The sequence below is a fragment of the Protobothrops mucrosquamatus genome, unplaced genomic scaffold (genome assembly GCF_001527695.2).
Source record: "Protobothrops mucrosquamatus isolate PMUCROS unplaced genomic scaffold, P.Mucros_1.0 scaffold167, whole genome shotgun sequence".
NCBI classification, from domain to species: Eukaryota; Metazoa; Chordata; class Lepidosauria; order Squamata; family Viperidae; genus Protobothrops; species Protobothrops mucrosquamatus.
The window spans coordinates 590,233-607,725 of NW_015386529.1; the positions used below are offsets into that span (position 1 = coordinate 590,233).

Sequence of the window (17,493 nt, forward strand, 5' to 3'; positions counted from 1 at the left end):
GCTGGTGGTTCTCGCGAGCGGTGACCAAGGGGTCACCTTTCAAGGAGCCGGACCGTCTTACCATCACGACGGATGCCAGCCTGTTCGGCTGGGGTGCCCATCTACAGTCTCAGTTTGCGCAGGGCCGTTGGTCAAGCGCAGACTTGAGACACAACATCAATTGGCTGGAACTCAGGGCCATCCACCTAGCCCTCCGTCAATTCAGCCACTGTATCAAGGGTCGTCACGTGTTAGTCCTCACGGACAACATGGCGTCCAAAGCCCACGTGAACAAGCAGGGAGGTACCAGGTCCAGGTCCCTCATGACCGAGGCCCGGCTACTGGGGTCCTGGGCGGAAACCAACCTGGCTTCCCTCAGGGCAGAGCATATCTCTGGGGACAGGAATCAACAGGCAGACTTCTTGAGTCGAGCCACGATAGATCCCTCGGAATGGGGACTGAATCCGGTCCTGTTCTCAGAGATAACACGCAGATTCGGCCTTCCGGTCCTCGATCTGTTCGCGTCAACGAACAATGCACAGCTCCCCAGGTTCTTCTCCCGATATTACCACCCGGGGGCGGAGGGGACGGACGCCTTAAGGACTCCATGGCCGAAGGGCCTACTCTACGCCTTCCCTCCCCTACCGCTCATTCCGGCGACCATACGCAGGCTGCTACTGGAGAGAGCGGAGTTGGTTCTGGTGGCTCCGTACTGGCCTCGGAGGCCGTGGTTCGCCGACCTAATGAGCCTTTCCGTCTTTTCCCCATGGCAGATTCCCCCGAGTCGCGTGTCTCTACAACAAGGGGGCCTTCAACACCCGGACCCTCAGTGGCTTCAGTTAGCCGTATGGCGCTTGAGCACCACATCATGACACAGGAACGTTTTTCCCCACGAGCAATCTCTTTGATCCAGGCCGCTCGTCGACCCGCTACCAATCGCATTTACGATTCCACATGGAAAAGTTTCTGCAATTGGTGTGGCAGACAACTGGATATGTACAATTTAACCATTCCTCAAATTGTTGAATATCTTTTGGCCGGTTTGGACAAAGGGCTGGCGCCTGCCACCATTCGTAGGCAGGTGGCAGCCCTGTCTACGTTGCTGTCTTGTGCCAATTCGGGTCCATTAGCTCAACATCCTAGGATACGTGCTTTCCTTAAAGGCGCATCCAACTCTCGACCTCCCGTGGTGCACCGATACCCTTCCTGGGAGCTCCCTCGGGTACTTCGGGCACTCGTTAAACCCCCCTTTGAACCCATTAACACGGTTCCATTGCGGGCTTTGTCTCTCAAGGTTGCGTTCTTTGTAGCTATCACGTCTGCCAGACGTATCTCGGAACTAGCTGCCCTTTCGATCAGGGAGGATCTCTGCGTTTTCCACCAGGACCGTGTGGTCCTTCGCTTAGATCCTACCTTTGTACCTAAAGTCAACTCGATTTTTCACAGGACTCAGGAGGTCGTTTTGCCAAATTTCTCTCCCAATCCTTCTCACGACCTGGAACGTCAGTGGCGCACGCTAGACGTTCGCAGGGCATTAAAGTGCTACATCAAACGCACAGCGCCATTTAGGAAGTCTGAGGCCCTCTTCATCTCGTTTCGTCCGTCCTCTTTAGGACAGAGGGTGTCCACCTCCACCATCGGCAGGTGGATTAGGGCCTGCATAGCGGAGGCGTATAAGTCCTCCTCCCTGCCGGTTCCAGATCGTATCACGGCGCACTCCACTCGCAGCGCTGCAACATCTGCGGCGTGGGCCACTCAGGCCTCCATCGAGGAAGTTTGCAGAGCTGCGACATGGTCTTCACCTTCCCCGTTCGTGCGCCATTATAAAATTGATCGCTTTGCCTCGGCTGACGCCTCCTTCGGTAGAAGGGTGCTCCAACAGGTGATTGCGGGGACTGCGGATTCGGCCTTACCTGATTCCCACCCGTTGGGACAGTGAGGCTTTGGTATGTCCCACCGGTGGATTCTCCATCTCCTGTACTGGAGAAGGGGCGTTGTCTTACCTGAACGCCTTTTCTCAGTACGGAGATGGAGAATCCACGCCCACCCTTAGGTCAGTCAGGCCGTTATTAGGGGTTAGAGAGCCAATACCTAGCACATCATTAGCCGCTTTCGCCCTCAATAAGACTGGATCTCACAGCAACAGGGGGCGTGTCAAAGTTTGGCTACTTGGTCTCAGGAGCAGGCAGACAGAGAAAACCCACCGGTGGATTCTCCATCTCCGTACTGAGAAAAGGCGTTCAGGTAAGACAACGCCCCTTCTGTCAAAAGTTCCATAAAATCTCTCCAGTCAGATACTACATCGCTGATCTGCACATTTCTTCTGAACTCACAGATGTGATTTGAGCTGGTGCAATCATGGCCAGTAGAAGCCTTTGCATAACTTCCACAGTTATGACCAAGAGATGTAGTCTCCCTACCACAGTAAGCAACAATCTATGTTGTTTTGGGAACAGTATGCCACAGAATGATACATTGGGTTCTTGCACTAGACATGTATATACTTCTAAAGCTCATGTTCTCAGACCTTTAACTGGGTGAAATGGTGCATCATGGGGCAACAATTTTTGAACCAAGCTACTTCAAATGGGTTAATGCATCCAAAATCTGCGACCCAGGACTCCCAAAGAAATGACATTTGGTAAAATTTATAAAGCATGTTATGACATAAAAATCATCATAAAACAGTTTATGACATAACACTAAATTTCATAAAATATATCCTGTGCTAAAGTTTGACTGTGTTATCCAGTTCAACATGGGCTAATTTCAAGGCAGATCCATCTCTAAATGTCTCTGTAAATTTTTAAGACCCTTTCAAGCACATTAGAAGCATTGCCATTGTTGAAAGCATTGAGGAATCTGGTCAATAAATATCTCTTTAACGATGGCTCAAGAGGTCATGGGTTGTCTATTGCTCTTATTTTTTCATTCCATCATTGCATGCTGCTTAGAGGTATTTGTGGCTGAAGCAGCTTATAAGCTATGTAAATTTTAAACAAATCAATAATGCAAAATTCCAGAATTCAACTACCAGCTCAGCCACTGGGGAACATTTCTGCACATTGCCTGCTTTTTTTAATTGCAACCTTTCTCTCCTCAATTTCCTCTGGGTCCTGCTGTTTGCCTAGAAACCAGAATCTCATAAAGGCTTCAACCTTTCAAATGTTTCTAAGCTGGATTCTCTGTTTGTCTTCTTCTGCCTTCTTTTTCCAGAGGAAGATCAATGGGGTGAAGGGGAGGTTTGGGCGGGGAGGGGGGGGGGCAGAGAGGAAACAGAGAAGCCCTTCAGCAACTCTGCATCTTCTATCAGCCTTCCTCCTCAGTTCTATTTCAGGCAGTCACTTCCTTTACATCTTTTTGGTTTCCATGACAATTGCAGCCATCTGGAAAGCTCACTGCATGATACCAATGTATTTCAATGGCCAAAACCCAACGTTCTCCTCAAAATGCTGAGCTGCTCAACTCTTTTCTTTAGAAGGTGTTATTTTTAAAATCCTTTTTTCTTGTCTCCTTTATAGAAAATATCTAATATATGAGGCCAATTTCATCTCATCATTCCATAATTTTGTTATAGATACAAGATAGTAAGTGGTTCTGGGATGGGGACAGTTTGGCCTGAATTACGAAAATCTATTAAATAAAGTGCTATAGTAGAGTCTGCCTTTAAAACCCCTTGAAAACAGCAATTAATCCTGAATACGATTATTAGATTATTAACTGGGATTGAATGATGTAACTGTATTTTACCCATAACATAGGCTCAGTTAAACTCAGAATGATCCTACTTTTTTCATATGTAAAGATCTGAACATGCACTGCAAACGTCTATCACATGCCCTGCAGCTTCTCATGTACCTGGTGTGATGCTGATGTGTTTGTATTCCTGATGTTTGCTGAAAACACTGGATCCTTCTGAGGAGTGCTGATTGTCAGAAGCAACTCATCCTCTGAATCTATTATCTGTGAAAAATGGATAAGAAGAGGGGAGGGTTATTCTTACATTAGAATTCCTAACAATATAAAAAGCCTTACCAACAATATACTCATAGAAATACTATATTAAAATACATCATTGCATGAAAGATTTATACATTTTTGTCTTGAATTACCAAACATATTCCTAGTCTTTAATAAATATATGTCAAATCTATCAGTTTAAAATGGAATGTTTAAAGAACATCCATAAGTCACTATTTTCTTTTTAAATTACTATATTTATTCAGTAAAGTCTTGCAAACATTGGGTGAGAAAGTTTGGGATTCAGATTTTGTCTTGCAACTTTGGCTTTAGCGAAATAAATCCATGACATCTGCAACAAATATTTTTAGCACTGATGACATTTTTGAAAATGAAATGTCTGCAAGAAAACAACCAAGCTGACGGAGCACCAAGGACCTCACAAGAATTTTGTTGTGAAATTTGGAAAGTCTCCTTATTGTGGCATCTCTCTGTAGGGTGAGTTAACTTATACAATATAAATGAAATCTAAACACAGAGGAGACACACTTATGGGTTTCCCCAATTCCCCATATGACAAATGCAATTTGTAAACAAAATCTTAATCCAGTATAAAATTTGTGGTTGTCATCACTATTTAAATGTTTAAAAGTCTCTGCATTATGACATCTGTCTGAGCATGAGTTAATTTGTACAATACTAATGAAATCTGAAACACTGAAGAGGAGACACATACTTGAAAAGAGGGAAGATGACTTTTGGAGAGAGGTAAATGGTGGAGTGAAGAACAAAAGATCACAGGGAGGTATATTCTGCTAGATCCCAGACAGAAAAATAATAAGCTGATTAAAGGACAGGTGCCATGATCTCGATAACAGAAGTATTGACTTATTTTGGCAGAGCTCTGAATATAGGGCAGTATGCTAAGGCCATACAATGGAAACAAAGAGGAGAAAACTGCAGTGTGGGGGGGTTTCCACAAAAGCATAAATCACCCTTTTTTTTCTAAAAGGACAAAACAGAGAAATGACCCGAGTTAAATGACAGAGTCAAGACTCTATATTTCCAGATGCAAAGGTGCTGCTGGTCAAAATTAGTATTGCCTTTACATGTCTCCACAATGCCATAGGACAGGGATGTCAAACTGCTGGCCCGTGGGCTGGATGCATCATAGCGAAACCGTGCCCACCCCATTGCCGGCAATGGCAAAAAAGTTGCAATACGTCGCATCACATCACGTGATGTTGCGAGTTTGACACCCCTGGCCTAGGACTTTCAATAGTTTTGGCATGCTGAGTCAATTAACTTCGGAAGGTAATTAGTTTTGCTCAATTGCTGTTCCAGAGGAAATAATACAAAGACATTTTGGGGACAGGCAATTTCTCAGAAGTACTTCCACCTTACTCTACTATCCAGTTTTCAGGACTGTTGGTAGCGAAGGTGCATTGTGTTTTGCTATTACCTCTTCTTCTTCTTCCCCCCATAAAAAGGGTTATTTTGTCTGGTTTTGTTGTGTGTTTGTGCATATGGGTGTGTGGGTGTGGGTGTGGGTGTGCGCATGCACATGCTTTGAAGTCATTGTTGACTCTTGGCAAGTGCCTGGACAAATCCCTTAGTTTTCCTGGTATGATTTCAGAAGTGGTTTACCATTGCCTCCTTCTTGGGGCAATTTGCCATGGCCAACTTGCCACAGCCAGCTCCCCATAGCCAACTCACCACGGCCAATTCACCATGGCCAACTTGCTGCGGGACAACTCGCCACAGGACAACTCATTGCTGGACAAAAGTTACACTAATACCAAAGAAATGGTGGAATAGAATCATTAAAGAAAGGATGCGAAAGGAGGGACAGAATGAAATGTGATCGACAAAAATTAAAATATTTTTTAATTTATTTTAAATAATTAAATAGAATTATTAAATTATTCCGCAGTGAGCTGTCCCAGGGCAAGCTGGCTATGGCGAGTTGGCTGTGGTGAGTTGGCCACGGGGAGTTGGCCGCAGTGACTTGGCTGTGGCAAGTTGTCCCATTCCCTCTTGGGGCTAAGAGGGAGGTACTGGCCCAAGGTCACCTAGCTGGCTTTGTGCTCAAGGTGTCCCTAGAACTCACAATCTCCTGGTTTCTAGCCTGATACTTTAACACTACATAAAACTAGCTGTTGATTTAAACTATTTACTTGGGGTGAAAATAAAGGCAAGAAAAGGAAGAACAAGAAAGGGATAGAACATCAGCTAGCTATCAATTTTGTTTCCCTCGGCAGGCCAGCTGGCAGTGTCCAACAGCACAGAAATGTTGCTTATAGTTGGCATGGGGGTGGAATAAATCCAGTAAGCTCTGTAAAAAAAGACCTAGCTATCAAAGCAAAATGAGGGAAAGAAACCAAAGCTGTGTCTAAAATGGAAGAGGGCAAGGTTTATGAATACGCAAAATATATGAAGAGAAAAAAGGAAGATAAAAAATGAGAAATACAATGTTGGACATGCTGAATGATCCTGATGTTAATGATAAATTTATCTCCTTCATTCTGAGATATGAAGGTGAAATAAAGATGGTCATATAGTCCTAAAATTCAATTAAAACAAAACAGAATAGTCATAATGTAGCTGAAAAGGCAGTACCATAAAAGAACACTAGCTAGGTATGAACAAACATTTTTAACCGAACATGCCAAATATATAACAAACTCAGTGCTGGTCAGACTTCTATGGGGCAACATAATAGGGAATGGTCGTTTTGTATTAACATATATTGTACACTAGATACTTTGAAAAGAACTTCCACAGCAGATGGTAAGAGAAAGGCAGGCTGAAGTACAGGGCAAAATAGGGTACAGGATATACAGTGTAACTGTTAAGAATCGAAAGAAAAATTGCACAAGAAAGCTTGGAAATTGTTGCAGGGGTTAGAGAAAATACAAGGAAAAGAAAATAGAATATAGAGAAACTTAGAGCTGACGACTCTTTGTAGAAAAGAGTAAGTAATACATACTTTACTGATGTCAGATTCCGATTTGCTTAAACAAATACTTTGAAGTTCCTGCAGAAGGTCCACTTCATCATCTGAACAAATAGATAGTCTCTGTTCCAGGTTTAACACACTTAATGGATCATCTCTGGGAGACCTTGGAAAGGAAAACAAAATTATGTTGAAAAACATAGCAAATGACAATCTATAAGATGGAGCTATGAAAATGTTGTTTGTCTTTTACAGTTTAATAGAGAAAGCATACATGGAAGCAGGGCAAGTTAATTAGATTCATGCAATAAAAGTTCAATCCAATTATTTTTAGTTGGCCGGAAGTATTTCAACTAAAAGGAACTCATTGGTTTTTTAAAACAGGTTTTAAACTATAGGGTACCATTTGAAGATAATATATGTAGCTCAGGGTTAAACTATGGAGTCTTTGGTGCTCTCTTAGCTTGATTGCTCACTTGCAGACATTTCATTATTCAGCTAGGTAATAGCATCAGTGCTAGTGAGTTGCCAGAGAGCAAACCCCACAATCACTACACTGATGATGTTATCTAATCAGATAATGAAATGTCTGAAAGCAAACAACAAAGCTCAGAGAACACCAAGGACTTCACAAAACTATTTAGTAGTGCATAAATAGAGATTTGCTTCAGACAGAAATGATACATACAGTAGCTAATCCAAATGGAATATTTTGGGAAAAAACAATTTGCACATACTTTATTCATATCTAAAACTATTTACCGTATATACTCGAGCATAAGCCGAGTTTTTCAGCACATTTTTTGTGCTGAAAAATGCCCCCCTCAGCTTATACTCGAGTCGCGTCTCGAGAACCAAGGAAAGTGAGTACCATAGTTCTTTTTTTGGGGGGGGGGGGAAATCTATGCAATCACTAAATGTCTCGAGTCAATATTTTTTCCCAGTTCTTTGTGGTAAAATTAGGTGCCTCGGCTTATATTCGGGTCGGCTTATACTCGAGTATATACGGGTAATTCTCAAAATCTCTGAAAAAAGTAAACCTAATTATTCTGGAATTGATATTTGAATTCTTCTAGTTGTTTTCCTAATGGTCTACAGTGAAGAAGTACTAGAACCTATCAAAGAGACTTCTGTTCTAAATTTCAATTCTGCATAATTTCTTCCTGTAAGCTGTTTAAAAGAAAGATGTATTTTATATGACAAGAAAAGAAAATTCGGTAATATTCTTACTGGCATGTTCTATTCCTAATAAAATTCAAATTATTTTCAACCACTTCTGGGATATTAATAGAGTATTTAATTGAGTAAATTTTCCAATACAATATTCACAGTAAAATCTCTGGATTTTTTCCACTGATTTTTTTTTACTTGTGCAATATTTTGGCAAATATTGGAAATATTTTTTTTGCAAAAGGCCTAAAGAATAGGGTCTTAATTACAAAATTCATCCATCATACTAAAAATTGTGTACAACATTGACTGCTATAATTTCTGTGCAATAACAGAGAAACATACACTAGATCAGAGGTCCCCAACCTTTTGAGCACCAGGGACCGGTTTCATGGAAGACAATTTTTCCAGGGACTGGGGAGGGGGGAGGTTTCAGGATGATTCATTATATTTATTCTAAATTTTCTAAATAAACAAATAAATAATGCACTTTATTTCTATTATTATTACATTGTATTAGATTAGACCAGTGACTTTCTGTTTCTAAGAAAGTGGGTAGGAAAAGAGACAATCCTAAACTCGGCCTTCCAGCAAAACAAACCAAAGACCGAGCATGTTGCGCAAGTGCTGAGAAAATCATTCCAAAAGAGAGAAAGGGGGGGGGGAAGGGCACTGCGCAAGCCTAGCAGCCTTGGAAAAGATGCAGATGAGAGAGGGATTCCCTTGGAGACACAGTGCTTAAGGGGAAATGTAGCTTCCTCCCTCCCCCCTCCCCCATTGCAAGCCGGGTAGGAGCGCACTTGGCTTGCAAACTTGAGAGTTGCATGAAGAAAGGAACATGAACATACATACACAAATACACACACCAAATTAAACCACAAAAAGCAGGCAGGAAATTGCCAAAACATGAGGCACCTGGAGCACCATCAAAACAAAAGCAAAAAACCTCAGCGGTCTTAGAAAAGGTGCAAACGAGAGAGAGATTCTCCTGAAGACGCAGTGCTTAAAGTGAAAGGTAGCTTCTCCTTGCCCCTATTTGCACCCTGAGAAAGCACCCTCACAAACACATACCTTGGGGGGAGGTTTTGGGGAAGCCCCTGGTTGCAAGCTCGGCTGGTGGGCACTTGCCTTGCAAACTTGGAGACTTGCGCGAAGGGAGCACAAGCCCAGCTGGGGTGCCAGGAGGGGGAGAGGAAGAAAGTGAGGAAGAAGAGGAGGAGGGAGAAAAAGTAGCAGGAGGGAGAGGAAGCAAGAAGAGGAGGAGGAGGAGGCAGAAGAAGAGAGCACAAGAAGCAGGAGGAAGAGGAGGAAGGACACTGAGCTCAGATGTTGCAAGCCAGTTGCAAGCGCAGCCACTGGAGAATCTTTGCACTGAACAAGCCGGCTTCTGCCCTGCCACTCTCCAGCTCCTGCCCAGACCCCTGCCGACTCGCTGCATGCCTCCAGCTGCGCGGCCCCATTCCTAACTGATTGTGGGCTAATACCGGTCCGTGGACCGGGGGTTGGAGATCCCTGCAGTAGGTGATAAGTAAGATGTATTGATTCATTTGATGGCTACAAAACTATAATGTGAAATTTCCTTGGGAAAGGGACAGATATCACATGCAAACACAGAACTTACTTTTTTTCTAAGGAAGACACTTTATTCCCATTTTCCTTCAATAAATTATTTGATTTAATACCTACTGGAGAGAAAGGATCGTAAGTCAGAAATCCATATTTTATGCTCATTTTTTTTCTATCTTTGAACAGAGTTCTGCAACTATCCCTGGACAAGTAAGAAAATTTATGCTCCCAAAATTGCTTAGTGGATTTAAACACAGTTGATAAAAAAGTTAAAAAATGAAAACCCTTGACTGGGTTTATTAAATGTCAATAAGGAGTTTTGAAGTGTCCAAATAAATTATCCCCGCTGCCTCCCAATTTCCTCCAATATTTTACCTTCTGCACTTCCCTCTGGCTTACTCCAGGACTGGGCTGATGAGTAGTGTGACTTCTTACGTGGACTTGTGTTTGCTTTTCTCCAAGCAACATTTTCTCCTTTTTTCTTGGGGCAGTTCTTGTAGTTTGATACCATAGAGAGAGGAAAGTTTCCTCCTTTAAAATCTGCAATGTACAGCTCTATTTCTGTAATAATGCAAATGAAAGAAACAAGTCACAATGCAGTGGTGCAATGCGGTTGCCAAGGTATTAAGGAAGTGTAGTGCAGTTGCAAGGCATTAAGTCTTTTGTTTAAAAGAGTATTTTTCCCACTTAGTTTCATTTTGACCTAACTTTCACTCTAAGCTCATGATCCCAGGAATTAACAAAAAAGCTTATATAAAGAAAACTAAAGATCACAACAGCAAAAGTAAATGTTCCAGAGATTTACACATTTCCCACAGCTTACCTGATCTGGGAAGAGGACATCCATGCAGAACTGCTTTATTTAATAAGATGCTGAGTGCAGCTTTCACTACTGCCTGCTGCCCTCGGCTTGGACATTTCTTGACTGCCATTTGTCCAAAGGTGGGTGGTTTTTTCAGAGAAGCTCTGGAGAGAATTGCTTCTTGAACTCGGGGAGCAATAATGGCATTCCACAATTTTGACATCCACCTTGAAGCAGAAGGAAAAAAGAAATAGGATGAAGAGATAACTATCATTTCCAGACACTGATGCAAATATAAGGAAAAGGGAAGTGCTAAGATTGATCTGGCCACCAGTCTGCTATTCAAATTATAATGGTTTTATCTACAGTAGTTCATTCAACGTGGTAGCGTGTCTCTATTGTTATTTTTCCGAACAGTGATATTCACTAAAAAAAAGTACTCAAAGAAGCCACATAACTTTGACAAAATATTAGTTGCAGTTTGACATCATAAATCAGCATCAGAATATTATCTGACTCAAAGCACTGATTTTCTTCAAAATGCTAAGGAATTAGTTGTCCAAAGCTGGGGGAGCGGGGGAAACTCTGATATTGTATTGGCACAAAAAGACATTAGGTTTAAAACCAATGAATTATAGAAAAAGAATATGTTGGTCATATTTTTTTTATTTGAATTATATTCCAACTTTTATTCAGAATGAATGAAGGCAAATACAGGTGGTCCTTGACTTACAACAATTCATTTAGTGACCATTCAAAGTTACAACAGCGCTGGAAACAGTGACTTATGATGATTTTTCACACTTATGGCCGTTGTGCACTCCCATGGTCACACAATTAAAATTTGGACATTTGCCAACTGGCATGTATTTACGACGGCTGCAGCATCCTGGGGTCGTGTGATCCCCTTTTGCAACCTTCTGACAAGCAAAGACAATGGGGAAGTCAGATTCACTTAACAACCGAGTTACTAACTTAACAACTGCAATGATTCACTTAACAACTGTGGCCAGAAAAGTTGTAAAATGGGGCAATACTCACTTAACAAACGTCTCACTTAACAACATAAATGTGGGGCTTATTTGTGGTTGTCAATTGAAGACTACAGTACCTGTCTACGTGTCCCAGGACAATGTTGCAGGATCCAATCCAGGTTGGTCATCGGGACCAGAGATTTAGTCTTCTGAGCTCTCGGACTAATGCTGGAGCCCCATCCTCAGGGAGCTTTTGGCAGAGAGGAGTTCCCTAGGGATGGGGGCCTCAAGCACGAGTCCAAAAACTCGGAAGACTAAACCTCTGGTCCTGGTGACCGACCCTGATTGGATCCTTTTGTTCAGTAGTTCAGGTGGCTACATACATAGTACTCCATTCTTTGTTCCCCTGTAATAATTAACTTGTAAAGTAGGTGGGCCGGTCAAAAAAAAGAATAATTGGTCAAGGTCAATCAGAGCATTTCTATGGTGAATTAGGAATTTATTTGGGTCCTTCCATGTTTACCATTCCATCATATTGGTTTTCAACACTAGATTATGACTTTGATTTAAAACACTCAAAAGCCTCAGAAAATGCTAACAACGTTCACAACAATTTCACAAAAGTAATATTTTTGAAACAGAAAGCAAGATCTGCAAAATGGAAAAAATATCAGGAAACTTAGTGCTAGCCATATATAATCAGATTAATTAATTATCTACCAGCACATTAATGCTAGTATGGTGTCACTGGTATATTATATCAATCATTATATAATGCTATGATATAACTATTTGTAGCTTTATGACATAAATTTGTAGATATGAATATATGGGAAGGAGATGAGATCTACTTAGAGAAGACTCGAAAAACAAAGATTTGTCCCAGAAGATTTCAGCATATACAACAGGTAGAAAAGTATGAGAAAACAGAGTTCAAAGAAGATGAAAATAATGGTCCTTACCACAAAAGATTACTCCCAAATAAAAGAGAGGAAGTTCCCAACTAAACCATGTTAAAAGCTAATCATTTATCAGTATCAGAATGGCAATATATACAGTTAATATATTCTACGAGGGCAATTCGGAAATAAACCTCCATTTGGTTATCAATGACAGATACTCAAAGATACAGAATTTTTATTATACACATTAGAAAACTACAGCAATACATTACTTTTCAACACAATCACCATTCAAATTGAGGCACTTGTCATAAGATCTTACAATGTTTGAAATTCCTTAGTAATAGTCGCTCAGTGCCAAATCTGGGCTATGGGGGTGGTGGTGATCAAAAACATCCCAATGGAACTGCTTCGAAAGTTCTTGGGTGCGTCTAGCGGTGTGTGGGCGAGCATTATTGTGAACCAACACCACACCGGAAGTGGTGCCAAAGAAAATCTCACTAAATGTGAAGATGCCAAAGGAGTACTGATAGTGAAGTACATGGAATGTGGTTTGACCATCAATTCAGACATCTTCTGTGAAACATTATGAAAACTCAGACGAGCCATCCATAACAAGCATCGTGGCATGCTGACTTCCGGTGTGGTGTTGGTTACGATAATGCTTGCCTGCACATCATTAGACACACCCAAGAACTTTTGAAGTAGTTCCGTTGGGATGGTTTTGATCACCCCCACCCCCTGTAGCCCAGATTTGGGGCCAAGGAACCAAAAGTAATGTAATGTTGTAGTTTTCTAATGTGTATAATACAAATTCTGTATCTGCAAGTGTCTGTCATTGATAACCAAATGGAGATTTATTTCCAAATTGCCCTCGTAACACAAAAACAAGAGTATAAAAGGATTTCATTTAAAATTAGGGAGAAGTACTAGGTTTGTTCTGTATGTGGAATTTGAACAAATCTGCCTTCCCTACCCCTTTTCCATTTCTTTTTCTTTCTTTCTTTCTTCATATTTAATTCACAAATAGAGCAAATTAAAGAGAATAGTTAAATTGAATACTGTACTTCCTGCATTTAATTTTCCTCTGGCCTCAGTGTTTAAAATTCCCTATTTCACAACTAAACTTGTGGATCATTATAATAGATACCTTGGGCTAAAATATTATATATTTAATGAAGTGCACTGCTGAAAGCTTATGCTGTGATAGATTTACTAGTCTTAACAACGCCAGAAGCCTTCTTCTGACAAACAGAAACAAGTGGTTACATTAACCATACCTATAAGAAAACTCCTTTTGGCTATGTTTCAAAATATTCCTTATGACCAGCTTATAAATTGAAAAAGTCTGAATTAAACTCTGCTGACATTTGTGAGACAAAGACATGCTTAGCAATTTTTCTGCTTCTTTATTTTTAGCGTCTTGTTTTATTTATCCAGCAAATAAATATTTAAACAGAGCTATGTTTCTGACAGTCACGGTCCATCTTTGAAAAATCCTTACTACAATGATTTTTTTAACCTTTTCTTCCATAACCTGTTGAGACTTAATTATAATTTTTCATCTTTAAAGCAATATTTCCTAAAAGATCAAGAAATAAATAACAAGAAAAAAAGAGTCAAGGAAACAGTTGGTCCACTAAAGAGAGAAGACGGCAAGGAAGCAACAGGCAGCAGAGAGAAAGCAGAGCTGCTTAACTCATTCTTTGCATCAGTCTTCACACAAAAAGAAATTATAGCCCAATCTACCCCCAAAAAATAACTGAAATAGACAGACTAGAAATAAAAAGTTAAAATAAACAAAAAAATGGTAAGAGAACATCTGTCTGATCTTGATGGATATAAATCACCAGGACCTGACGGATTACATCCCAGAGTTCTGAAGGAGCTGGCAGATGTCATCTCAGAACCACTGTACCATATCTTTCAAAAATCCTGGAGTACCGGAGAACTAACAGAGGATTGGAAAAGAGCTGATGTGGTTCCCATCTTTAAAAAAAAACAAAAAAAAAAACAGACCTAGGAAACTACAGACTAATCTGCCTAACATCAATACTTGGGAAGATACTGAAAAAGATAATCAAAAAACAGATCTGTGAACATCTAGAAACAGATACAGTTATAACTAGTAGCCAGTATGGGTTTGTTAAAAACAGATCATGCCAAACCAATCTTATTTCATTCTTTGACCAAGTAACTAAATTAGTAGACCAGTGAAATGCTGTGGACATAGTACAGTATACTTAGACTTCAGCAAGGCATTCAACAAATTAGACACAACCTACTTCTTGGAAAGCTAGAAAAAAGTGGGATAGACAGCATCACCATCAGATGGATTTGTAACTTTCTACATCAGCAATGTCAAACTCGCAATGTCACCCCATTGCCGGAGGTGGTTTCGGCATGACTCATCCAGCCCACGGCTGCCAGTTTGACACCCCTGGTCTACATGGAGGGAAGTAAGCAGAGGGGTACCACAAGGTTCTGTCTTAGGCCCAGTACTATTCAACATCTTCATAAATGACTTAAATAAGGGAATAGAAGGGGAACTTATCAAATGTACAGATGATACTAAGCTAGCAGGAATAGCAAACACCCTAGATGATAGGCTCAAGATCCAGATGGCTCTTGACAGATTTGAACACTGGGTCCTATTTAACAAAATGAAATTCAATGTAGAGAAAAGTAAAGTCTTACACTTAGGCAAGAAAACCAAAAGTACACATATAGATTAGTGAAACAGGCTTAATAGCAGTAACTGTGAAAGGGATCTTGGAGTCTTAGTGGACAATCAATTAAATATGAGCCAATCAATTAAATGTGTGTGGTGGCAGTCAAAAAAGCCAATGCAATCCTAAATTGCATTATCAGAGGTATTCAACACGATCAATCAATCAAGATCACGTGAGGTACTAATATCACTTTATAAAACCTTAATAAGACCACACCTAGAATACTGCAACCAATTTTGGCCCTCACACTATAAAAAGATGTTGAGACTCTAGAAAAAGTGCAGAGAAGAGCAACAAAGATGATTAGGGACAGGAGGCTAAAACATATGAAGAACGGTTACAGGAACTGGGCAAGGCTAGTCTAGTGAAGAGAAGGACCAGGGGAGACATGATATCAGTGTTCCAATATTTGAGGAGCTGTAACAGAAAGGAGGGGATCAACCTATTTTCCAAAGCACCTGAAGGCCAGATAAGGAATAATGGATGCGAACTGATCAAGGAGAGATTCAACCTAGAAATAAGGAGACAATGAGAACAATCAACCAATGGAACAATTTGCTTTCAGATGTTGTGGGAGTTTCGTCACTGGAAGCTTTCAAGAAGACACTGGACTGCCATCTGTCAGAAATGGTGTAGGGTCTCCTGCTTGGGCAGGAGTTTGGACTAGATGATCTACAATAAGGTGACCAACCGTCCTCCTTTAGGGAGGACAGTCCTCCTTTTGTGAGTTCTGTCCTCCCTCGAAAAGTGTCCTCCTACATGTCCTCCTTTTCGATATTTGAAGACTAATCTGCAGGGCTTTTTTTCTCATAGAACGCTCAGAACGGTGTTCTGGCACCTTTTTTTGATGGTTTTTTTTTCAACTTTTGCATGAGCTGTGCTACTCCCCCTATTGGCTTTCGAAAGCCAATAGGAATTGCTGCACCCGGCCGGCAACCTTTGCACATGTAAGTTGTCTGCAGCGAAGGCGAATTGGCAGGAACTTTGCACCCCTCCCTGCTACCCAACTACACCATCTCCTAGTTAGTCCCGAAGATACCTGGAGGAGACTGGAGCAGCGACGCCACAATAACTTTCTCTTGATCTTCGGCCCTGCGCAATAAGGGCTGTGGGCGCAAGAGGCAGGGGCGGCGGGGCTGCTGCGGGCAGGGGTGTGAGGGGCGGCGGTGGCTGGCTGCCCCCCATGCTGTGGGAGCCGCGGGGTCTGCTCTACATGGGGCTGTGCAGGGTGGGCGGTGGTGCTGGCGGGGCAGCTGCAGGCGGGGTGTGTCAACGGCGGGCTGCCCCCCCGGAGCCAGAGCCGGCACAGCTGGTGCTTTGCGAGCCGCGGGGCCCGCTCTACACAGCGGGGCAGCAGCAGGTGGGGCGGCTGTGGGCAGGGGTGCGGCGTGTAAGCATAATTACAATATAAAATGTTATTGTTACAAATGTTTTTATTATGCATTTATCATATTATATTGTATTCTGTATTATTGTTGCAATGAATAAAATGTTTCTTTTATTTACGATATTTTTTTTCTTCAATTTATTTGTGTCCTCCTTTTCATTGTAAAAAAGTTGGTCACCTTATCTACAAGGTCTTTTCCAACTTTGTTGTTGTTGTTATTGTTATTATTAATGTTGTTGTTGTTAATAATAATAATATCATCATCACTATCATCATTCATCCTTATCCCAAATTTAAAGACCGAGAAATTAGGCTGACAGAGAGGGTTCTGACAGCAGCAATCTACATGCTAGACAGTTCAGCTATTAATACTGTTGTGAAGTCTTAAAAGCAGTGTTAGTTATGAGTGATGGCCAAAAGTTAAGCAGGACTTTCTCACCAGTACATCATATTAATGGAAAGCAGGTGTGCCCAGTGCTTTGGAGCAAAGGGCCACAACTCCTCTGATGAAGAAGGTCAAGCAAAAGCTAGAATTTGATTTAAAGGAATTAAATGTGTTGTATGATTACTTCCTAGTATTTTATGCTTTAAAAAGTAACAGCTTAAGAAACATCTGTTCTCTCAGAGATTTGGTTAAGCTTATCTCAGTCCTACCCATCTGATCCAATCTGGCACAGTGATCCTAGTTTTTTTTTTGTTTTTTTTAAACTTAGTTAATATTTTAATATCTCTGACAATTTTGATGTAATTGCATTGTAAGCAGCTTAGAGTCATATGATGCAAACAGCATAGAAGCAATGGTAATAAATAACATTTTACTGAATGTTATTAAATGTTTTAAAAATTAAATACTGGTATAATGGACTTAATATTTTGGGATTGTTTGTAAGAATAAAAAAGTTATTTATAAAAATAAATGATAAAATTCAGCAGCAATTTTTAGATGACTTCTGGATTATTTTGGGAACTTGCATGTAGCTCTGGGACCACAGACATTGAACTCTGCTGCAAGGGCTTTAAAAAAACTCTCTAAGGTTTGTGGTTTGTTGAATTTTGTCTAAGGGC

At 41.1% G+C, this 17,493-nt stretch overlaps 1 protein-coding gene across 1 annotated transcript in view; it reads right to left on the minus strand.

Annotated features, from left to right (window-relative positions):
- Positions 1–17,493, minus strand: part of CTTNBP2 (cortactin binding protein 2) — a 124,707-nt gene that overhangs the window by 7,058 nt on the left and 100,156 nt on the right. Inside the window, 5 exon segments of the mRNA XM_015813551.1 lie at positions 3,838–3,942; positions 6,929–7,061; positions 9,687–9,747; positions 10,007–10,192; positions 10,455–10,660. Coding sequence (XP_015669037.1) covers positions 3,838–3,942; positions 6,929–7,061; positions 9,687–9,747; positions 10,007–10,192; positions 10,455–10,660 — 691 coding nt within the window.